This window comes from Rhyacophila brunnea, unplaced genomic scaffold, assembly GCF_057557595.1.
Source record: "Rhyacophila brunnea isolate RB1 unplaced genomic scaffold, BYU_Rbru_1.0 scaffold_12, whole genome shotgun sequence".
NCBI classification, from domain to species: Eukaryota; Metazoa; Arthropoda; class Insecta; order Trichoptera; family Rhyacophilidae; genus Rhyacophila; species Rhyacophila brunnea.
Window position 1 is genome coordinate 5,710,108 of NW_028232774.1, and position 25,303 is coordinate 5,735,410.

The window sequence follows — 25,303 nt, forward strand, 5'->3', positions numbered from 1 at the left end:
TATTATAATTCAATAATGAAAAAACAATAAAAACTACAAATCAATGATGAAACCGATTAATTCTTTTCAAGTAATGAGCAGGCTCTTTTCCATGAATACTGCACACTGTACACTGTACAGTGTACAAGGACATAATATTGTCTTTCTTTCTTGTAAATCTCAAAAATCGAAAACACCTTTTATATAATATTATTAGGCAGTAAAAACTGTTCAAATTTTCGAGATGGGATCTCGAAATAAAAATAATAAAAAAAGAACAAACTTTATAGAAAATGACAATGGTTTTTATAGATTGATTTTTGATTCGATTACTCAGATGTGTAATAGGTGCAAGCATCACACACACAGGTAGTATTTTTTGAATAAAATCGAATTTTTGAGTTTTACAAGATCGTACACTACCGTTTATTGCACTAATGAACTCGACCATAGGTCAAAGTGTCGATGGGGCATGAGTCACATTTTCCTGTGTTACAATCGCAACCAATAGATTCAGAGATTGAAATACTCCCATATTTTTAAGGTTAAACAGAACATTTTCCTAGCTAGAACATAAACTGAAGACAAACTTCGATGCGTATTCGAACCATAATCTAGTAAACTAAACAAATAATTATGAGCACAAGAATGCGCGAGAGCTTGCATATTGACAATTTACTATCTGTAAAATACTTATCGATAAAATCGCTGACAAAACTAACTCATTAAAATATTCAGTAAAATTATATAAAAAGTGGAAGGGTGTCACGACGCATCGCCCGGCCCGCGTCTCTTTGAAGCTCCGACAGGAGGAGCAATTGAATCGGCGTCACGTGGCGCTCTGGAGAATAGACTTGAGATCGTCAGGCAGGACTCGGGTGATGTCGCGGAGGCGCTGAGCGAGCAGGCTCCTGGTGTCGCCCTTGACGGGCAAGCCGGGCTCGGAGCTAGAGCGGACCGTGTCCTTGAGCTTGAGGACCATGTCGACAAGCTCCACCTCCTGGCGACCGGCGGCCCACGCGGCCAGGTCGCTGGCGGCTAGGGCGTCCAGCTGCAGCGCCCTGAGGGTCTGAGCCAGCTCTGCGTACCGTCGGTGGAACCACCCGCTGAAGTTGGGAGTTTTGAAGAAGGCGCGGTACAGCCCCGCCCAGTCCCCGCGGATGCCCGTGGTGAGATGCGGCCCGGCCTGACGCAGCATGGCGAGGAAGTCGTCCGGGTTGAACGGGCCGGGAGTGGGGGCCGCTCTGAACGGGGAGACATTTTTCTGGAGGGGCATCAGCGATGCCATGTACCTCTCCAGTGGAATCATAAAGCTCTGCGTCAGCTCCAGGGCGTGCCGCCGCACCAGCGCCGCCCGCACCTCAGCCGGGCGCTCCGATCTCCCGCCGCCCGACAACCGCTTCAGAATCGCCTTGTCTTTGATCAGGAAGGGCTTGTATTGCGTGTGAACGCCGGGAGGAGGCTCTGACGCCTTAGCGTTTCCCGCCTTTCGAAGTTTGCTGCCATCGGCGCCGCCTTCGTCCAGTCTAACCGTGTGAGGCCAGTGGTGCAGGGTCTTGGCAAAGAAGGGGTTCGTCACGCCGAGGATCACGCGGGGGGGACTGTACTGCTTCTTGGTGAACTCCTTGAATTCGCTGTCGTGGATGGTGAAGTAGGGACGGTGGTCGGCGAAGTACTGCAGCGGCTGGATCAGGTCTACGAGCGCCTGCACCGCAGCCGAGCACGCCGCGGGCGATGGTCCCATCACCACAACGGGCTCGGCCGTCAGGACAAGCTCCCACAGCAAGTGGAGGTGGGGTAGGACACTCGATATCGAACGGTACGCGTGCAGGTCGCGCGGAGAGGTCGGGAGCGTCCCCTTCGGGTGGGCGACCCCTTGGAGAGGGCCGTCAGGGGCACCCCGCGCGGGCAGGAAGCAGTGGAGTGCAGACCCGAGCAGGGGGAGGGACACCCCGGCGCCGGCCCGCAGCGGCGGCCACCGGTCGACGTCGCGGCAGGCGGCCTCGACGCGGGTCCCGCCGACGTCGAAGAACTCGGGAGCTATCCGGCCGCACACCTTGTACATCAAGTTGATGAACGGGAGCCTCGTCAGGACAACGACGCTCTTCTGAAAGTAGCCTCGGGGCAGAGTCGGATCTCTGACCTGCCTGAAGTAGACAAAGCCCCAGAGATGCGCGCCGTCGGCCTGCAGAGTGAAGACGCTCTCGTTATTGTAATTCGAGTGGGACTTCGACAGCGGCGCTCTGGACCGAAGTCTTACGTGAAATCGCGTATCACCCATGCATCCCGAGTTCGAATCCGGAAACGCCAGATAGCAGACGTTCGTTTTCTCTTGGTCTGACAGTTTGACGTGAGGCGGATACACGTTCTCCAGGGCCTGCCCGAGCTCCAGATCGAAGGTGACAACGCACACGCAGTGAATCCACTCGGCGAACCGGTCCCACTTTTGAATTTCGACATTCTCGCGACCGTCAGCATCACATTTGAGCTCGCAATCGTCAGCCATGATTCGTTTGACGGTCTTCAAAGTAAACAACAATTAATCTGAGAGGTCATTTGGGTACATAATAAATATCCGGTACGATTGTCCGCGCGAAACGGTGTCGAAATGGATTTAAGATAATTGACATTTATGTAATGAAAATATCAAGACGAGCTCGAATTATTGTCATAAAAAGAATAAGTAGGTATTATTATTTACACAGCTGCTGCGCGTACATGACACTAATCTGTGGTCTATGGTCAATTAGAAAGTACCAGTAGTGTTGCAAGTTGCAAGCAAATTTTCATTATTATAAAATTATAACATTGCAGCAAACCCAAAACAAACAGCAAGTACTAAAATAAATGATCGCATATTATAAGAAAAAATCTAGTGAATTACCGGTACCTATGTTACAAAAATCAGCTCGTGGCTCAATCTTACCTCATGAATTCAAGTAAATAAGATTACAATCAGTGGTGCCAAACTTTTTATATTACGGTAACATTCTCTGAAATCTGAAAATAATTCGACAATTTAAAAAATTCGAAATTTCCTATTTTCAAAAACATCATAGAATTTTCAGAAATATTTATCCCTCATGGTTGAGTATCGTAACCAATTCAGCGCTCGAAATGGAAAAATTTACGAACCGGAGCGCTCGACAGTTTTCTAAAGATTTTTATATAGTAAAGTTATCGAAGTATATGTGTTTTTTCATAAGAATAAGTGTGTTAGATTTTCTATAAAATGGCCGATCCAGCTCAGACGGTCAAATTATTTATTCCACGAGACGGAGCGATAATTTTACCGATTTCACGAACAGGAACGGCGCTCCGGTGCGTTCCGGTCCATTTCGAGCCCTGGTAACCATCCCAAAATGCAGTTATCTTCTGAGCAACCAAAACTCTCCATCCCTCACGATCCACGTTAAAATGAAAGCTGTTCCCAGTAGGACGGTGGCTGGTGATGGATGGGGCCTTAGAGCAAGGGCGCTTAAGATCGCCTACGACGCCATTTTCATGGGTATAGCTGCGCCTACGCTGCCACTCTATGGTGTTCGCATATCCATTGGTGTTAAATTTAGAAGCACTCTCTTAAGTGGGCAGCGCAGTTCGCTGTTATCAATTACTAAGGTCTACCGCTGAACTTCAACGGACGCGCTCCCAGTCCTGGCTGGCATTCTTCCACTTGACCTGCATATAGGTACAGGTACGCGGTGCATCCACGATGCTCTTCAAAGGCGAGGAGGCCATTGTTGGTGACTTTCACCTTGCCCTGCCTCCTCGGCTTGTTGCTGAAAAAGTAACCTCGTTGAAGTGGAGAATACGTCTTTTGACGCTGGATGCGGCGTCGAAGACCTGGTAGCCAAAGTGGAATGAATCTACCAAGGGCCAGCACACATATTTATTCTTTCTGGATATTAAATGACAATGGAGATGTAGACATTTTTAGCGATGCAATATGCATTCTGTTTTTTAAATTCTATTTTATTGTTTAATTTATATTTTTAGTTATTCTTGTTTTTTATTATTTTTTTTAATTTCTTGTCTATAAAATTATTTTTTTGCTTAGTTTTTTTTCTCTAGTTGATTTACTTGTAATTTTTATTCTAAGTGTCATTTTGTCAACGTCTTGAATTAATAATTTGTTACGTGCTTAACGTGTCTTTTTTAAATAAATAAATAAATTGGAGATAACCATGTTAACTCCTGACCATCACACCAGTCAATTTTTGACAGGCCACGGTGGGTTCGCTGCCACGCTCCTTGAGCTGGACTTACCCAACCGACATGTCCATATGGCGGAGAAAAACTGGATGTAAACCACATCTGGGAATGTCCGAAAATGTGCTCCGAGGGTAGAGTTACTCGAGTTGGTCCAACCAGCTGTTGGGTCTATCGGTCCGTCCGACCTGGTCGTCACAAAGGCCAATTATCTTGCATTTTAAAAATTTGCGGGGTCTTACTGCGGGCATGAAGACATAATTTTTGCTGTTCATATGATTAGCTTCGTTTTTTTTATATTTATTAAATTCAGTCTCGGGTAACTGCTCCTAGGACATTATCAGGCGTAAACAACTGTACAGATGCTTCACATCAAACGTAGTGCCTCGTGATACGCTCGCTTAAGACGATTAAAACTCCCGTGTATAATTTAGGAAACACTACTTTAGAGCACCACACTGCCCTTAACCTCAGCGATAAGTAGGTGGGCCCGCTTCAGGATGTGGGGCCCATGATAGAATAGAACGATGATGAATTTGGATTGACTACTATTGAAAAGGAAACATTGATAGAATTATCATGCGATAATACATTGAAACAAAAAACCTAGTTCAGTTTTTGTTGACTCAAAGTGAAGAATAATATAATACTTTGTCAAGAAAAGTATGTAATGAAGTTGTAAGTAAACTACTGCTACCATTCGTAACATCATATTTATGCGAAACGGGATTTTCTGCATTAGCTGCAACGAATTTCACAGTCCTTCATTTGTTACTTCTTGTCAAATATTTCATATGTATTTTTTGACATATCGTCATTTGAAAGTTTACTATTTTACACAATGGATCGTTTCTCCACAGCACAACACATAAAAACCTTACAATCATACTATGAAAATGGCAATCTTCGACTGTCGTACTGCGAAAATTAAGGTCAGAATTCGGTAGAAATCATCGCCTAATTGAAAGCAGTATTCGCAAGCTTCTTAAAAAATTGAAAGAAACTGATAGTCTTTTAGATCGCCTGACACCTGTACATGTTCGTCCAGCCAGTTTACGCAAAAATATTGCTGCTTTACGTGAATGTATGGCTGAAGAGAAGGAAATGTCAATTCCAAGATCGCAGCTACTTGGCCTCTCATATGGTATTTTGCATAAAAATCTTCACCTACACCCGTATAAGATCAAGCTCAAGTAAGAACTAAAGCCAAGAGATCATTGGCAGTGTCGCAGATTGGATCTTGGAAGAGCAGACAATCGATGATGACTTTTCAAGGAAAATCATCTTCAGTGATGAGGCACATTTTCACCTCAATGGGTAAGTTAATAACCAAAACTGCTGTATTTGGAAGGAAGGAGGAAAACCCACGAGTGATTCAAGAGGGCGCCGTTGCATGCTGCGAAAGGGACTGTTTGGTGTGATTTTTGGGGCTGGTGGTGTCACTGGACCGTACTTCGTCAAAAATATGAAAGAGCGACTATCAGATTGCAAGCGTCGAATAGGCGGCATTTGGTTTTGACTGAGTACAATCGTGAGTCCCAGACACTACGCATCGAGTTGAATGTTGCTCCAGCCATTCCCATTCGGATAACGAACTCTCTCTGCAAAACGCCATCTCCCGTGATGTGTACCCCCAGGTATTTGAACCTGTCGACGCTCTCGATGTTTTGCCCGTCGCTTATCAGAGGGAAATCTGGATCAGGACAGGTGCTATTACACAAAATTTTGGTTTTCTTCGCGTTGATATTCAAACCAACGCAAGATGAGTTGTCGTTACCTACATACTCAAAAAATAACTCCACCCTATCAACACACACAAATTGTTTTCATCAGTACCTATTGTCGACCCAAGAGGTAAAATGAGTAAAATAACTCTTTCAAAAAAAAAAAATTTGTTGCAGTTCATTTAGTGGCAATTCAATTCATAAAAAATTGTCATGCACTCCAACTAAGATAATTAAAAAAGGTAATTTTTTCGAAAAAGCTGCTTCAAGTTTGCAGTTCAATGGCTTTTGTTTTGTTTGATGGTCCATGAAACCAATTTACCAATTAATGTGTCTATGATCCTAAACATTCAATGCAATATATCTGCAATACTCCCATTTTTGAGCTATAAGTTGACAGGTTTGTGAAATTTTCAATGTCTGCCACTGGAAAAAAAAATGACATTGTTATCATGCAGCGCAAAGTTGTCACTTGACTATCCACTAATGAAGTGATCCATAATCCACTGTCGATGCAAAATATTGATTTTTCTACTACATTTCAAATTATGTACCCATTGCCGTATTTTTTGTCATCATTTTTGTGCTGGGACAAATATTAATTGAAATGCTTTCTTTTTTGAAAGCAGCCGTTAAGTTTGCATTATTGTAATTTTACAAATAATATTACAATCAAACACAAGAAAAAAATTGACCCACAGTTAACTCCCTGCATTTGTGCTAGGTACAGCATGTTTGACAGATCTGACAAGATATCTCACACAGTGGTATTTGGTATTAAGAGGATAATTACAATAATTTATCGGCTAATCTAATTTCTATGAGTGAATCAAAAATAAAATAGTTAAATATTTTATCGATACAGTGCAGGAATCGGCAATGCGGCGCTCGCTGAGGATATTTGATGCACCCTCGCCAGTGTTGCCAGCTCTTGTTGACATTAATATGACAGGCAAGGTAAGAAAAGAGGCCATTTGACATGAAAAATGCAAGATTCCTTAAACCCATTAAATTCTTAGTCAGTTTTTTACACTTTTCTTATGATTTCGTACAGTAATCCAGTGGCATGCGGTAGGTACATAGATACTTTGGACGCACAGCATCCACAGAAATAATCGATAAAGAAGTAATCACGTAATTTAGGTACCCATTCATTATGTAATTGAATGGTAATTTTATTTAATTGTACTTCTGAAGATTCTACACTATTAAAATTATATTTTTACACACAAACAAAACTTGTGATATTATGTATTTTTACATTTTTAAACTCTTCATGTGCCAAAAAATTATATTTATGTGACCTCAGCAATTTTCAAATTTTGCATTCTGTATAAAGCAATTCAATTTCTTTTACATAAACGCATTGAAATCATTAAAAAACATATTTTATTAAAATCATAGATATTTTTTTAAAAATGTCTGAAACCACGGTACAAAACAATCATTCCGTGCTGGTTTGTCTAATGTGTGGACATTTTAGTAAGTGTAGTATCCTTTGTTAAATAAATACAAATTCTTCTAAATCAACTGACTAATATCGCAGGATTAATCTTTTAATATTATATTCTAATAATCTAATATAAGGTAACTCTCACTATGTAAAATAAGAAAGATCTTCAAGCATTGAAATATAAGGTAATGTACTTTGTTTTTCCTCTCCTAAATATTTTCACATATTGTCACATTTGACACATGAATCCTAAGGCGACGGATATGGATGGATTGTGGTTATAAAATAAATAAATAATAGCTTGTGATATTTATATTTGAAAAATTATTCTGTATTTTTGTATATTTGTAGTTTTGTACATTCAAAATAAATGATAAATCAACAATCAAATATTTTTGTTGTCCATACCCATTCACAAACTGGACTCATTTTCTCATATAAGTATTTAAGTATCTATTAAATGTAACTTAACTATTTATTATATTACATCGTAAACTAAATAATAAAACAGATTTTCGTAAGCTGTCATCAGAATCAAACTAAAAATTAAATTAAACCTTACAAGATATCAATATTCAGAGGCGTAACAGTGATACATGTCATAATTAATTATAATCTGTCATACATTCATCATTAAATTTAAGAGGATTGGATCTCATTCATCTGTGTATTTTCCAAGCATTATCTAAACATTCCGACATCCTTTATTTTTTAAAGGTACTTTCATTTTATGCTGAATTTAACTATACAATATTTCTAGCCCATGTATGTACAAAATGTACCACACTTATCTGTAGAATTCACGGGTCAGCCACAGTCCATAGTCTGAAAACTACCCAATCAAAACTACAACTGAACGCGGAATGGCGCATTCAATATGGTGTCGTTGTCCGCTCTACAGATGTTTATGGGACTGTTATTTTGTTCCATAAACTTATAAATGTGTAAGTAAACTGTAGTGTTCGGGTTATATATATATTGTTATGAATGAAACATGAGGAATAACACCGATAAAAAAAATATATTTTGAAAATTTTAGATATTTTTCGGCCTATTATATCATATAATTTTACATTATCCAAAAATTGAAGTTTCAAATGCCCATGGGCTTTCTGCGCAGATATTAAAACACCATGACAGATAAAACAAGGTGGCGGCATAATATGATTTCATTGATTTTCAGTAGACATGTATTTTTATTTTATGGTGTTGAATACAAATATGAAGTTAAGGCTATACCTCAGCTGATGCAAGGTCTAAAAAAATCGTGGCTAGGCGATGCATGGATTGCGGGTGCAAATGACGCATGCCGACCGAAATATAATTTGTCATATAAATTCAACATGCGTCCATTTAATGTTCTGTTTATTGTTCTATTAGTAACAATAATAATATATTCATTGACATGTTTTCTTTTTAAAGTAAAAAAAAAAAAGTTTTTAGTCATCTTTACACGATTTAAGAATTAATACCCCCGTCGCTATCACAAACAAATTGACATATTGACAGAGTGCAAAATTTCGTCGCGTCTATAGTTGAAAATTATTTGCCGTTTCATTGAAGTACCGCCTTAAGTACTTTTGATGTGAGAGAATAATATTTGACCAAATTCGAAAACAGCTGGGACTGTTTTGTTTGCATGAATTATACATACAGCAGAAGGCGAAGGGTGGAGGTAATCTGTTAAGTTCCGACATAAATAGTGTACACTAAACTTTGTCAGTCATACTTATGTGTTTTCATCGAACTAATAATACAATTTGGAAATAGTGCCGGTTAGTTTTTAAAATTCAATTTGTTTTCGTTGAATTAAGCATACACGTTACAGATGGTGATGTTAAGTTTTAAAAATTAAATTAAATCCCGCGTAAACTAGTTCACATATAAAATATTATGGCTTACGCAGGATTTAATTTAATTTTAAAAACTAAACACTTGTTTTAATAATGCTCAGCGGAAGATACACTTTTTTGTCAAGACAATGAACAAAACAAACGAATCACCTTTTAATAGTCTCACACAGCCAAAGTACTATTTATAAAAATATTCAGTTCCATGATATGGAATAATTACTACAATAATATATGACTATTTTATTATTTGGAGGCGTTGGATAATTTTTTAATTAAATTTAACACATTTAATAATGGTGTTAAGAGAAATTTAAACAAAAAACATCTATAATTTATGTACTTTTTTCATGTAATATATTATATATTTATATTTTTCAATTGGCTCTATAATCCTTTAGAAGAGGTTTCTTAGCAATCTCTTTTATAAGAAACGGTTGTGAGCCGTTCTCTACACCTGTCAGGTCTGTGTTCTGGATCCAAGCACACACTGACATGTGAATTCCCCAGACCCATGATTCAAACCTGCGACCCATGACTTCGTAAGCGGAAATTCTGCCACTTCACCCAGGCGCTGCATATTAAAGGAAGTATTTTACGCAAAAAAATATCTATATTTTCACATAGTTACGCCACTGTCAAAAATAAAAATAAAGTTGCATTGTTCATCTTACATAACATATTAAATCATATTCCATAAATCGAAGACAAAATCAGTAAAGATTTGTGTCAAAAGATAAATATTTTGATCGTCAATTATAGCACGTCACCAAAAGTTGTGTTTTCCACAGCATTTCACCATGTTATGGTTGAGATAGGTAATACATAAAAATGCACTCGAAATATTATACAAAGTCTGCTACAAGTACCATCTTATTTGTTAAGCCTAGTACCCACACACACATTCTTGCATTACGGTTTCGCTTGATCGAACATGTTGACTTGGAAGCATGCTCGTCCACACACTCTAGCAGCTCGACACAAGACGCTCAGTCAAAGTGCACACGTTGAGTCATTCTCAAGCGAATTTCTGTCGAGCATCAAGCAAGAATTACGTACCTTGAATCTTTTTCGCATCGAGGCGTTTGTTCGATATCGAACATAAAAGCATCGAGCGAGATGGTACACACGTTGAGGCATGTTCGAATGAGTGTAAAACCATCGAGCAAAAACTTGTGTGTGTACTTTAGCATTAGACTTTGGAACTCCCTGGGATAAAATAAATTTGTATAATCTTGATAAAACGTGTTACAAAATTCTGTGATTTGGGGGTAAAAAGTTCTTAAACCAGTTTTGTTGCAGCTGAGTTAATTGCACTTGAAAAATAATATATTATGGCTATTTATCAAAATATTATAGCTTTGTAGTTCATTATATTTCTTTCAAAAGAAATTTTACCTTCATAAACCATTTATTTTATTTAACGAATAATTCACAAGATTTGAGAGTGTAACATTCCATAATATATTGAACATACATAACTTGAAAACACCTCAGATTTTTTCTAGTAGGTATCTGAGGTGTTTTCAAGTTATGTATGTTCAATTTTACCTTAGTTAAATTTTATTATATTCTTGATGTCGTGATCTATTCAAAGTTTTAAACAATAAAATTCAATCGTGACTTAAAAACTTTAAAAGAAAAGATGAAAGTCAACAGATTTACTATGATGTATTATGGATACGAGGAAACCTACGTTGACGAAGTAGGCGATTAAGAAAAATACATAAATACGAATTTGTGATAATTTATTCTACCGTCATTAAAATTATGAGCGTCCAGATTTGAGAGATGGTCGCCTTGATTTGTCATTGTCACAAAACAACAATCAGCTTTCGTCACATTCCTCAATTAATCACAGTTCTCAGTTGAACTTGTCGAATGGCAAAATCGACGATCTCATCGAATTCCTAATAAAACGTTCTTCCAAATCGAGAAACATTCATTGTTGTCGCAACACGGTCTCAAATGATGCATGGCAGACGTCTTGAAGCGCAATACACTTTAAAGCTATAGGGCAAGTCTTTCACTCCGCCGGCCGAGCTAACACTTAGGCAGGGGTTTGATGGGACCCAGGCTCAGGACCCCGGCCGCGCCCAGCGCTTGCAGGGAGGCATTGAGGGCCCCGTTCAGAGAGTGGGAGGACACAATAGGGATGCCAAAGCATCCGCCGCCCTGCTCTCTGTTGGCGAGGGGGATGAAGTTCACGATCCCCAAGCTCGAGAGCTTCCTCAGGTTGGTCTGCTGTGAGAGATCCACCACGGGCACGCCCATCTCGGCGGTTGCACCCTGAGTGTGGAAAACCCTCTTGTGCTCCTGCAGCTGCACGGCCGTGGAATAGGAGACGGGGCAGGAGTCGCAGCGGACGGTCTTGGGTGATGACGCGTGCATCTGATTCATATGGACGCTCAGCGCCGAGGAGTTGGAGAACAGCTTTGGGCACAGCGAACACTGTAGCTCGTGAGAGTCGCCACCGATGGAGAAGTTGGATGATGAGCCCCCCGAGCTTTTTGTGATGCTGATACCGCTTCCTAGATTGGGAATTACAACAGGAGGCGGTGAGGGGGACTTAGGCTTCTGGGTGATTTTGATTCCTCGCATGGCCAGCAAGCTGGCAACAGTGCCTGCGTCCTTAACTGGCGGTGGAGGAGTGGGGGGCCGAACCCGAGTCTTGGTGACCGTGATCTGGTCACTCAGCTGCACGGACCTCTCCTTCGACCCCTGCACGCTCTGGATGAGACCGAGATTCTCGCGCTGCCGCTGCATAGACATCACCTGACAATCGTCGTTATCGTGGCGGTCGGGCAAGAGCATGTCTGGCCGCCTCTTAGGCGAGGACTGCGATGGCCCGTTTCCTGCAGGGGCCGGTCTTTTGACAGGGGTTCTCACCATTCCGGGCCGGGGACCCCTGATTGCCTGTCCCTGAAACTGTGTTCCGAGTCTCCCTGTCGGCCTCGTCCCACCACTCGCCCTCGGCCCAGTCCCACGTGGTCTCACAATCATTCTAGGGGCTCCGCGCAGAGGGGCTCTCGGAGGAACGGGACCCGCCGGTCTGATCCCAGGATTCAAAGTCGGTGTCTGACCCGGGGCCGACGACTGGAGGGTCTGTATCCGGATGCCGGAACTGGGACTGGACAGGGTTGCAGGACGGTTGGGGTCTGTCGAATTCGGCAATTCAGAATTTGCACTAGGTTGTATCTGATTAGGAGCGGGTGGATGTGCAGCGACGCCCTGAGGATAAACGCCAGGTTTAGGGAGCGACTGCATGGGATAACCACCGTAGTGTGGTGGCTGATACTGGCCAGGCGCACCATAGCCTTGCGGAGGGATGGGCTGCTGGTTATATTGACCCTGCTGCTGGTATTGACCGTAGCCATCCGCGCCATACGCCTGCTGCTGAGGATACTGCGGAGGGTATTGAGCGGAGGGCGGCTGCCCGTAGCTCTGGGGCGGGTAGGGCCCTTGCATGTTCGGCGCCCCCGGGAAACCATACCCGGACGGCATGCCCGGCTGCCCAGGTTGACCGGCCTGGCCCATACCGCCCGGAAAAGATTGAATGTTCACCATAATGTTCTGTTGCTGGGTGAACGGAGCCCCGGCCAGCTTGCCAACAGTTTCCACGAGCTTGTTGGCTGGGAAGAGGGAGCTGAGGAAGTTGGAAGCACCAGACGTCCCATAGGACGGGAGGAGGGCGCCGCCAGTCCCGCTCGTCATAACGAGCCGGCTGCTGTGGCCAGTTGTCTTCTGGTGGCGGTCCAGGAGACCTAAGTCGGTGAACCTAGTCTTGCAAACCTCACAGGTGTGCTGGGGCCCAAGCCGATCCAGGGAAATGTACTCACTTGGACCTGGGTCGGAGTCCTTGCGCTGCCCAGAGGGGGCGAGCAGACTCTCGAAGAGTGCATCGGAGCTCCGGTCAGCCGGTGTAGCGTCGAAGGGGTCGCGGGCCCCGGGAGGGTTCCAACTAAAATTATGCTGCTTAGCAGTGGATGCCTGGCCGAGGGGGCCGGAAGGTGATGCGGCCGGCCGGGCAGGTTGCGGGGCGGGAACCATCCCGGACAACATGGCCAGAGGTTCGGGCGGAGTGGACACGATCTCCGTGATATGAGGCTTTCTTGGAATGGGAGGAAATCCCAGGGCCGGCTTCCTGTCTGGGGGGGGCGAGGCCGGAACGAAGATGACAGCGTCGTCATCCTCCTCCTTGTCCGAGTCCCCATTGAGCTCTATCACAATGCACGCACCCTCCGGCTCCTTCTTGGGTACGATTATGGGTTTGGGTATTTGAACTTCCTCCGACTGACGGTTCGCGAAGGACTTGACCTTGATGGGATCAACAGGTGGCTCACCCGGTTCTTTTTTGACAGGGCCACGTATTCTCTCCTCGGCGGACGCCGGTGGCTCTGCTTTTATCTTAGCCGCCAGGAAGTTCTCCACGATTCCGCTCTTGCTATCCACCTCTGTAGGCGCCTCGGTCTCCATTTTGACAGGGCTCTCCATGTTTTTGACAATTTGAAATTTATCCCTAACGCCCGACTGCTTGAAAGTCATTCTCAAAGCACCGGGCGTGATGATTTTCTGTGGCGGACTTTCTGCACCACTCGCATCGGGGCGGACTTCAACAATGGAGGGGATGGGGAACTGTAATTTTTTGGCCGGAGCCGGAGTCAGGACTTTGGGTGCCAAAATTTTCGCATTGACAGAAAGCACAGGAGGCAATTCGGAAGTCTTCTTTATGCTTATCCCCGGGAACCCCGAGAGAATTTTGTCAACGGCGGGTTTGATCGGCACCTTCACGTCCCGCTCTTCATCGCTCCAGTCACGTTCGTCCTCTTCATCGGAGGCATCGTCGTCCGACGGTATTTTCTCGAGGATCAGGTCTGGCATTCGGACGTGTCTGGCAATCAGGTGGTCATGCAGCTCTCTGCGATCAGAGAAATCTTTTCGACAGGTCACGCAGCGAGGCGGTCGCTGTACGGGAACAGGAGCGGGGACAGGACCGGGGGCACGTTTAACAATTGCGGCCCCCGCAGAGGTGAGGCGCTGGAGAAGTTTAGAAACTGTCGTCTCGGCCGACACTTCAGATTCTTCGTGCTCCCAGGCTTCATCTGCCTCATCTCCTAGAACAAAATTTTTATTTATGAACAATACAGAATATATGGAACCCATTTAAACATTGTATAAAAACTGTTTACAAACATAGTTATTTTTCATTAGCCATTTGATCATATTAAGTTTTTTTAACTGTTTGACGTCAGTGCAGGGTTTAATAACTCTGTTAATTGTGCTAGAAAGCATTATCTATAACTATTACTGAGTTTGGCAATAAGTTGGTAATCAACTTTTCTTTCAACCACTTTTATAATTTGTGTAACTCTTTTCGCCTTAATTTTATAAGTGCATTTGCCATATGCCCATTAGGCTGCAGACGCATGTCTACGCACGTTGACTGCAATGCCATGTGTCTGCGCCCTTAGCACCTCAAACGATGATGATAACAAACCGGCTCATAATATGTACGAGTAAGAGCAATATTGTCACACAGTTTATAAATACTTTCAAACAATACCAACGCATCAATAAGTCAACAGCTATGCCACGCTATGCCAGATGAATCTGACACCAGTAAGTAAATTATATGGATAATGAATGATTTATTGGACAGTAGACAATAATTGAGCCCATATCCAGAAAACGAGCGTTATCGTGATAATGCTGTTTTTTGGTAAATAGGTTTAAATTACGCGGCATACACCTATGCATGCACTCACCAAATATTACTTTGATATTCTAATAGGTGGCAGTAGACAGTCCAAACTGACCACGCGTTGCACGCTGTTTATCCGTATACCATAATATCTATGCCGTACACGACATACAGTCCGACCAACTTATCTGAATAATGGTCAAAAATGGAACTATTAGAACCCATATGGACGCCATATTGAATACGCCATTCCAATGTCAGATTCTGTTCAGTTGCGAGTCTTGATTAGGTAGTTTTCGACTGTGGTTTCCCCATCAATTCTACAGATAAGTTTGCGGCACTGTACACACAATTTATGCTTACGGAAGTTCGCGGCATTTCCATTTGTTATTGCGATAAATATTTTTTTACTCTTCAGACTATAAAATCTGAATCTATTTGTTCTAAAAAAGGCGTGTCATTGATGAAACTAATTATTACGTCAAAAACGAATAGTGGTCAAAATTATAAAACTTTCAAAGGAAAGATTATCAAGAAAATGTACTTTGATGTATGTGGGTAAGTGCTGTCAGAAGTTGTGCAATACATTTTTTTCAGCCGTTGAACAAAACAATTTATTTTCCAAGTTTTGGGAAATGGGAAATAAAATCCAACGGAATGCAAAGTAAATGGAAGACATTTTGTCTTGTTTGCCTTCAAAGTGCTGATTGGTTAACAAATATATTGGAATTTATCCCAATAAATGTTGGAAATGGACCTCCGATGAAGACATCACTTCAAAGTGACTCATTTAAAAACTTAGGGTAAAGGATGTTACCATCAAAATCAGAGTTGTACGATTTTATGTTTTTCAGAAAAATAGCGTTAAATTTGTTACCGTATATTTTATTATAAACATGGTGGTTTATCCAATAAAGTTTCTTTGTTTAATAAACCGTGTTCTCAATTACTCAAACTACCTTTATTCATCAGAATTAAATATTTTCCATAACGGCTATCTCCACAACAACCAACTGAAATGTTTAACTGCCAATATCTCTGGATAACGCTCGTTTTCCGGATACGGGCTCAATTGACATGTGCCTAACAGTTACATCTCTAATAAGCAGCTATGGCTGTTTCGCTTATATGCCGCTCATGTTAACCAATCAAATACCAAAAAGTATACTCAATCTGTAATCTGTACGTAGTAGTTATATACATGCAATAATAAAATGAGATTAGATAAACAATTACATAAAAAGGTACCTTCAGATTCCTCCTCAACAAATGAATTGTTGATGTTTTCAGTCGTCTCATTATTTGCCATGTCCATTCTGAAAACAAACAAATAATTGGCATCAATACAATAAATGAAAATAGGGAATAGGTATTTTAAAAAGAGAGAATCATTATCATGCGTTTGGTACAACTATCATAATAAGCACTTCCGATGTCCGTAACTACAATAATCCATACGAAAGCAGAATGACTCAACTTATCATCATCCTGACCTAGACGGTAAAAAAAATATTAATCTTACAAACTTTGAAACACAAATTAAGAACTAATAGAAAAAAACCAACAGTGAAACCCTGATTTTACGAAACTTGTGCAGTTCGCCGTATCACACTTCAGCGTGAAATGTTGTATGGGAAATATATGGCCATACATTAACCCTTTAGCGGAACTTTTTATCTAATTTTAAGAATTCGATTGCTAGGCGATGATTTGTATCATTTAAAAATATGATTGTTATTAAGGGCGGACGTGCTCAGCATGGGTCAAAATGGAGCTTTTGTTCTATTTTCAAAGCATGATCCTGGACATACCTTAAACGTTGTAGATAATCTATTTATATAATTTTGAAGCCTTATTATCCTTTATATTTATTTTAAACATTTGATGACTGCATAAAGTATTTTTATTACATAAAATAGTATTCTTTTAAACCTCTCGCTCTAATGCAATGAATATAGTCATTTTTCAGTACATAAATGTGCAGTGGTGTTAAGATTTTTTACGTTTATTAATTTTTAAACGCATTTATAAAACCATCAGTATAATTTATGTCGACATTATTATAGTGAAATATTTACGATAAAAAATTATATTGATAATCTCTGTGATCCCAAATTTCACAAGAATTAGGCATTTTATTATTCAAAAAATGGGCAAGATTAACACATTTGAAGATAGTTCTAAAGATACTAATTATAAGCTATGTCTTTGACCATTCAAGTGTGATAAACATCCTACGAATAATGATTGCTTTATAATAATTATTGACCTAAGAATAAGGTAGTGTTTTTTTGAAATACGCAATTTCTTTTGGCATTCCCCAGTTGTTAAGCTACAACATACGGCCGTAGCCATAAATTGACAAACTATAATTGAAGTAGGGAGTAAAATGATGTTAACGCGCGTGTTTGAACATGTACTCTAATCTCAAGTTGTAGCTCTGTTGATACACTATCAATATCTATTGAAAATGAATCGTGTACTATTGCTAAACTTGTCTCAATTTTTCGGAAGTCACCAAATCTTTGTGAAAAATCGTCATTCAGAGCTTTAATAATTTTACCATGTTCTTCAAATTTATATTCGGGTATATTCAGCAACTTCAAAGTTGGAAAGTGGTCCACGTTGTTTAATTGAAATCCATTCAAACTTTTTACAATATCTTGGGCATATATTTTTTTCCTTGTTTCGCGGAGTTAAAAGTATTTAAATGCGTCACAATGTCCAACGTAGAAAATAGTGGTTACATAGTGTGAGACGAGACGCAAGGAAGACGTACTGAGATAATACATTTATGAAACAACAAATTCTTCAAATTTTAAACTATTGTCAATATTTTTTAAAAAAATTATAAAAAAGTTATTCGTAATCACAATTAATGATGGCGGGCCGCAAAAAAATACCCGACGGGCCACATGCGGCCCAGGCCGCAGTTTGCCCCCCCCTGATGTAGACAATTATATTAAATACCTTTTTCTGTCGGCACAATGTTTTTCGATCTAATAATTGTTAATTTAAAATTTGAAATTTTCATACATTTTGATGCATCATTATCACAAACTAAGATTATATTAGGTTGGGGTAGGTCAGGGTTGGCGAACCTTTTTACGTACGCGTGCTGAAATTTCCCAAATAATACTTTTCGACTGTCTGACGTGCCAAGCAGTTTTTCATGACGAAAAAAAAAGTTTTAAATGGTTTCTAAAAAAATTGTTTTTAAGAATTCTTTTAAAAAAGTTTAAAAATCACAATTGAGTTCTTGATATTCCATCTTTCATCATATTTCTAGCTGAAGGCATAGCTTTTATTCTTTGAATATTTTTTCTTGTTTTCTGATTTCTCAAAAAGATCGTGGAAGCATTTAAACGACTCTTCTTTCATATTATATTCTCCATCATTGAACAGTTTTCCATTTTTAGAAATTATGTTTGAGGCAAAATAACAAGCAGCTAGTATATTTGAATGACTGCCGATAATTAATTTCATAAGGTTTGTTGATCGAATATTTTTATTTTTAATTGCCCGATTCTAATGACCGACCAATGCAATTGTATACCTACTTACATAAAACATAATGATTATTCTTGAAAAGGATTTGCCTGCTATTTTTTTACAATGCGATTTGTCGTTTATGCATGAATTTCATCATTTCCGTTTGCGCATCGATTGGTATACAATGGCAACATAATATGAAAAACCGAAGAAAATACGCATGGCTATGTTGTCATTATTAAGTACCTACACTTAAGTACTTACATATCTATTTGTAATTTTTTTTATAAAAAAAAACTCTTTAAATAGGTACCTATAAATAAAATAATAATTTCTTTTCTCTTTAAAATGAAACATTCGCGTGCCATAGGTGCGCCATCCCTGAGGTAGGTTAAGTTTGGTTAGGTTAGGTTTGGTTTCGTCTATAAAGAATCTGCGGCATATTTACCAAAAAAATTTAAAATTTCATTATTCATGAGTACAAGAATGTGAATAATAAAATTCTGCCAGACATCACGTGGGCTTAGGCAAATCATGCATCGCTCTAGGCAGCACATTCTAAGGGGGTGAAAATTTTAAGAAAAAATTGCAATTAACACAATTTTTCAAAGATTTCACAAAGATTCCGTGGCGTTGACAAATGTTTCACCTGTGACGCTAACGAATTGTGTACATTTGGAGATGTGTACTTTCCCTGTGACTATCTAATTAATAAAATGTACTTAGTAGGTAACGAATTTACATAAAATTTGAGACTATTGTACGACAACATCTTCTTGGCTACGCTTCTAGGCGCTGCTGTCTACTAAATGGGAGGAGCTTATTAATTTATAATGGCATTCCGGGTAAAAATGGGCGGAGCATGTTAGTTCACAGTATTAACACGTAGCCAAAAAGATGTTGTTGTACAATAAAAGTAGTATTTTGATACACCCCTGTTACAGGCGGGCTTCTCCCGGTGTAAAATAATCATTTAGTAGCTCAAGTCGAAACGTAACCCTGACCTCTAGAAACGGCTTCATAAAACATCTAATCTGATTCCTTGCTCAACCACGTAAGTATTTTTTTTTTTATTTATAAGCAAGGGCCTTCGTCCGGTGTGTGAAAATCACATATTGGGCGGAGGTGTAATTAAGATAAATTTAATTTAATTTAAAAAGTATAAATGATGATGGATGAAAGCGATAATTTTAAGACTAAATATAAGTATTTAAATATATTAAATTTTGCCGCGCATTGTGCATGAAATCCTCGCACGCCGGCGCCAGGGTCAGGCTCGTGATTCGCCGAATCAAAGATCACGCGATAAAATTTGGCCAATCACGAGAGTCCTTTTTGCTGGATGGCGTCGGTACGAGGAATTTAAAAAGAAAAAGAAAAAAAAATTAGTGAGCGTCCGGTTTTAGAACGATACGGACTGACGACTGTAACTGTAAAAAACTACAAAATAACCTTGTCAAACTCAAGATTAAAATATATACCTAATACCAAGTTACCCACAAGAAAGTCTTAGTGTTTTATTTAACCACAAACATAAATATATCGTTCCTTTTTTTTTTGTGAATCCGGGGTTCGATGGACACCTGAGCTAGCCGCTGGAACCCCGGGGATCTCAATGGCGCCCAACGTGGGGCTCGAAGAATCGCATGGATTCTTCCGAACCCGCGAACGCTAAATAAAAGTTTATGATCCAGGAGCCGGAACAACCAAGAAATGGTTAACTAAGAAGTGGACTCCGACGTAACCCTTATCGAAGAAGAAGTGCTGTCTCCAACATCAAACCGGGAGAGCCCTCTGGTGTTCGAAGACAGTCCACATACGGAGCTGACCGCGCCTAGCGTCGTGCTGGAGACCGTAGCACCGGCGCGTCTCCAGTACGACGAATGGCTGCACAAATCCCACCTATGGAGACCAGACACATCATCGACGGTATCCAGCGAGGAGGGCTCGTAGAGGCCACGGCCCACTCACGACGAAAAACGGCGAGCAAAATGCCGATTTTCCTAGGGTATCACTAACATGTCGTGTACCCTAGTCGACCACGGGATGTTCGGTGAGGAGAGAAAAAGGAAACGCGAGGCTAGGGAGCCTCACAAGAGGGCTGGGAAGGCGCGCAAGCTGAGATGAATCGAAGAAGCTGTACGGGCGCAGGCTCGACCACGAGGAGATGAAGCAGGACCAGTCGCCAACCCTCTAGTCAAGGGTGAACGCCGAGTTGCTGTTGGAAGTTTCAGTGTAAACAGTGTAGTTAAAAGTGAAGATAATAATCGTAAATATCCGGAAATTCTTCTAATTACGGATAAAAAGTTAATTAAGGACCCACTTTCTGAGCCCTATAATCTTAAGTTCGTTAGTAAGAAAAATGTACATTCTAGTTCTAAAAATAACGCTTCGCAAAGTGACGCCAATTCTTTCCGTTCAAATAAAGTAAATATGAATGAATTCGAAAACATTAACATTGAAAATCGCAAACAATTTTATAAACGGGAAAGAGGATATTCTACAGTAGCGCGAAACCTGTTTCAAAGTTACGCCGTGTTAATAATTTGAATCCAAAGAGAAACGAAGAAAATAGTATACGACCGTCACTATTATTTCTTTACAAATTACCAATCGTAAATTTAACACAGCGAAAACGGAACGGGAATAATAAGGCATCATTCGACGAAGTGTTAGTTGTTATGTTAAATTTTAATAATAAGTTAAAATTAGGTATAAGAGGATGAAAGTAGAGATTGTATGCTTGTGATAAAAAAAAAAAAAAAAAAAAATGAGTCAATAAGCCGTCAATTTCTCAACGGGGTTTCAATAATGAAAAAAAAAAATAATAATAATAAAACGTGAGAGGCACCGCAAATCGGCGCGGCGCGCCTTTGGAATAGGATGTCGGGCGCGTAAAACGAAACAACAATTTTTTTTTTTAATAAAATGGGTTTCACTAAAAATAAAGTTAATTACACAGTTTTAAGTGTACTGATTCAGAAATAAATATAATGAGAGGGTGGAATATTTCAATTTTTAATATCAATGTGATTTATACAGTCAATACAATGTTGCAAAATAATTATGGGTATTAGGGTAAAATATTAAAAGTGATAGTAAGTACCATAAGTACAATGGGAAGATTTTATATAAAATTAGTAGCTATTTAATGTATGGGGTAGGAGCAATTAATAAAGTAAACTCGAATAAATTTAAAGTACAGGAAGTCTAATGAACGAATAAATTACTAAAGAAAGAGAAAGAATAAATACAGATGAAGACAATTTGGAAGCACAAAGGGAGCCACCTCTCGAAGTAAGCGCATCCAAAGGCAGCGTAGCCGAAAATTCATGATACCAAAGCTTGATGGTGTGGAGAGTGCGCACTCTCCTTTCTCGCGCAGGTTCATGGAGAGACTAGGGACGTGACGCCTGAAAGATATCGTGAAACAACAAGAGGTACCTCCGAAGTGTAACCATCTATAAAAAAAAAAAAGAAAGGGAAAAGGATACTTATTGTGAAAATCCATCCTAGTACCTGTGGGAAAGCCGTGCCGCCGTCAACGAGCCTGGCCGTTGTACCGCTATACGATGCCTTGCCCGCAGTAATAGGAACAGATGGAGACACAGTACCTGTCCATCTATGAGGTGATACTCCAGAGACCAGCAGATGAGTGGAAAACTTTCCACAGAAGGATATCCGCTGCTCGAAACGAGCCTGGCTCAATAGTAACGCCACTACCACGCCCTGGTCGCAAAGGCAGACGACGCCAAACGAGGTACGCTCCTATTGCACCAGAATAAGAAAAACGTAACACGAAATAATAATTCCGAACGAGGGCCAAACGTCTACAAATGTAGCCTCTCGGAATACAAAAAAACTGGACAGCCCAAGAGTCGAAGACTATAGCTCCACGACCCCTCCGCTGACTAGTATAAAAGAACGAGAAGAATAACAAAAACATTACGAAAACAAAATAAACGCACGACATTACAGGAGAAAAATAAAATAATAATAAATTATGACAAATGATAATAAGAAAGGAAAATAAATCAAACTCTGACTTATTCAGGAGCATTGCTTTGAGCAGGAAAATAGTAATTAAAATAAATATAGAAACAATACGTAAAGTTAGTTGTTTTTTTTTTTTTGTTAGAATAGTTAGATTGTAGTTGAATTTTTTTTATAAACTGTTATCATGCCATGTACTTAACGGATGAACAAGGAATTGGATGGGTGGCCGATGAGATCAGGGCGTACCTTTCGACTTTAATCCAGATGGGGCGAATTGATACACCCCTGTTACAGGCGGGTTTCTCCCGGTGTAAAATAATCATTTAGTAGCTCAAGTCGAAACGTAACCCTGACCTCTAGAAACGGCTTCATAAAACATCTAATCTGATTCCTTGCTCAACCACGTAAGTATTTTTTTTTTTATTTATAAGCAAGGGCCTTCGTCCGGTGTGTGAAAATCACATATTGGGCGGAGGTGTAATTAAGATAAATTTAATTTAATTTAAAAAGTATAAATGATGATGGATGAAAGCGATAATTTTAAGACTAAATATAAGTATTTAAATATATTAAATTTTGCCGCGCATTGTGCATGAAATCCTCGCACGCCGGCGCCAGGGTCAGGCTCGTGATTCGCCGAATCAAAGATCACGCGATAAAATTTGGCCAATCACGAGAGTCCTTTTTGCTGGATGGCGTCGGTACGAGGAATTTAAAAAGAAAAAGAAAAAAAAATTAGTGAGCGTCCGGTTTTAGAACGATACGGACTGACGACTGTAACTGTAAAAAACTACAAAATAACCTTGTCAAACTCAAGATTAAAATATATACCTAATACCAAGTTACCCACAAGAAAGTCTTAGTGTTTTATTTAACCACAAACATAAATATATCGTTCCTTTTTTTTTTGTGAATCCGGGGTTCGATGGACACCTGAGCTAGCCGCTGGAACCCCGGGGATCTCAATTTAATACCCTATTTATTTGTGCATGGATTTACTGCTGACAGAACGTATTATTGTGGCCACATGTAAAAACATATTGTCGAGCAAGTTGCAAAATTGTATGGATGGCTCAAAAAGGTTCAGAAGCTTCTGAATTTTCACACAATAATTGGTACTTGCATGGCGGATACGCATGCACAGTAGAACGATAGTGACGAACTTGCTGGAAGAAATACAAAGTGCACCGCACAGAATATTCTGACGTTTACCGATTATCTACGAACCTGTTAAATAGCACCATACAATGACAACATCGTATCTCTTACGCTTGAAGAATGAAATTGGAGAGACGGTCAACACTTTCATGTGTAAACGGTTATCGCAATAGTTTAAAATACAAACTATCGGTACCAATAAATCCATGCACTTACACAGGCGCAATAATGGATGAGACCGAGGGTCGCGAGCATACATTTGTACATGAAAAAGAAGGGGGGGGGTGGTCATGGTTCAGCCAATCACCACCAATATGTCGCCAGACATGATAGAAGTACTTACCATAATAATATTTTTAAAACTTGCCATTGATTTATTATTTCTTAGTTGACAATTTTATTACTGTCACTATTTTTGAAATCAGTAGTTAAGTAGGTACTCAATATTTTTAAGGTAATTGTGCCGCAGATGCTGTCATGAGCTTTTATATATTTTTTTTACGAAAACAGTTTATTCCATGTAGACAATTATAATAAATACCTTTATCTGTCGGCGCATAGGCTTTTCGATCCAATAATCGTTAATTTAAAATTTGAATTTTTTATACATTTTGATGTATCATTATCACAAACTAAGATTATATTAGGTAATATTAGGTTGGGGTAGGTTAGGTTGGGGTAGGTTAGGTTGTGTTAGGTTAGGTTTGGTTGGTCTAAAAAGAGAGTTATAAAATCTCATGACGGCATTTGCGGCACATTTACCAATCATTGGTGTGTAATAACTACTCACTGATTAGAAAGACGCCTAAGAAGTTATGACCTGTCTTTGAATTGTGTGCACATTTCTGATATTCCTTTTCGAATACATTGTTCTATTATGATTACAATAAATAAATTAGTAGGTACTTAAGCTATCATTATTAACAACCAAATAGCTATAATACTTACAAACATTCTCCTTGGACGTCAAATTATACAATAATAACCACAGTCGTTACTATCAACAATTTATTTCCACAATTCCCGGCATTATTACGATCTACTGAACGATGCACATTACAACGTTCAGATTATTCCTAAAAATCAAATAAATGATTTTGTTTTTGTCCAATTGAATTGTCTCCTTAGCAGAGGAAAATTTAAACTCGGGTTGAGAAACTTGAAATGAAAGATTCTAGGGATTCAAGGACCTTCAGGAGATTTTTGACTCTAGTACTATTAAGTAAATAAATAGTTCACCATTACACACATGTATTAGTTATTAACGTCTATTTATTTTATTCCGAATGCAGTGTAATCCAAAACCCTTCGAATTACATGAACACCGAAAACGCCACCGGTAAACGCTGAACGGCCGAACAGAAAATATCAAAACAAATGACAGTTGAAAACATACAAGATGGCCGACGTGTTGCCAGAATTTGCACGTAACATAGTGGAATTATTCTTGAATTCAACGCGTCAAGCAAATGGACAGTACGCTTCATGTATTCATATTCAACAAAATTCAAGCGGATGGACTTGGACTTGGACTAGGCTACGTTTGTATGTTTCCGTCCGTACCAACGCATACCCACAGAGTCGCCTACACTAGGTACGTAACAGACAAACCAATAATTGTATTGTTCTTCCTCTTTACATATCGATATGGCGAAAGTGCGAAAGAGATATCCGAAAATAAGTCCTCCGCTTCAAAATCGACTTTTTATTATATTTATTTTTCAAGTTGCCTGCTTTGGTT

The 25,303-nt window shown here is 39.9% G+C and overlaps 2 protein-coding genes across 2 annotated transcripts; both read right to left on the reverse strand.

Moving 5' to 3' along the window:
- Positions 1–808: 808 nt before the first annotated feature.
- Positions 809–2,682, reverse strand: LOC147077692 (protein DENND6A). The gene has a single exon (XM_085940124.1). The coding sequence runs from the start codon at positions 2,483–2,485 to the stop codon at positions 809–811; it is 1,677 nt and encodes a 558-aa protein (XP_085796250.1). The 5' UTR covers positions 2,486–2,682.
- An 8,437-nt stretch (positions 2,683–11,119) lies between these two features.
- On the reverse strand, positions 11,120–24,932 carry LOC147077693 (uncharacterized). The gene is made up of 3 exons (XM_085960672.1): positions 24,511–24,932; positions 16,165–16,232; positions 11,120–14,329 (listed from the first exon to the last, which is right to left on the reverse strand). Exons 2-3 carry the CDS (start codon positions 16,229–16,231, stop codon positions 11,259–11,261), a joined length of 3,138 nt encoding a protein of 1,045 aa, XP_085816798.1. The 5' UTR covers position 16,232; positions 24,511–24,932; the 3' UTR covers positions 11,120–11,258.
- Between the last annotated feature and the right edge of the window lie 371 nt (positions 24,933–25,303).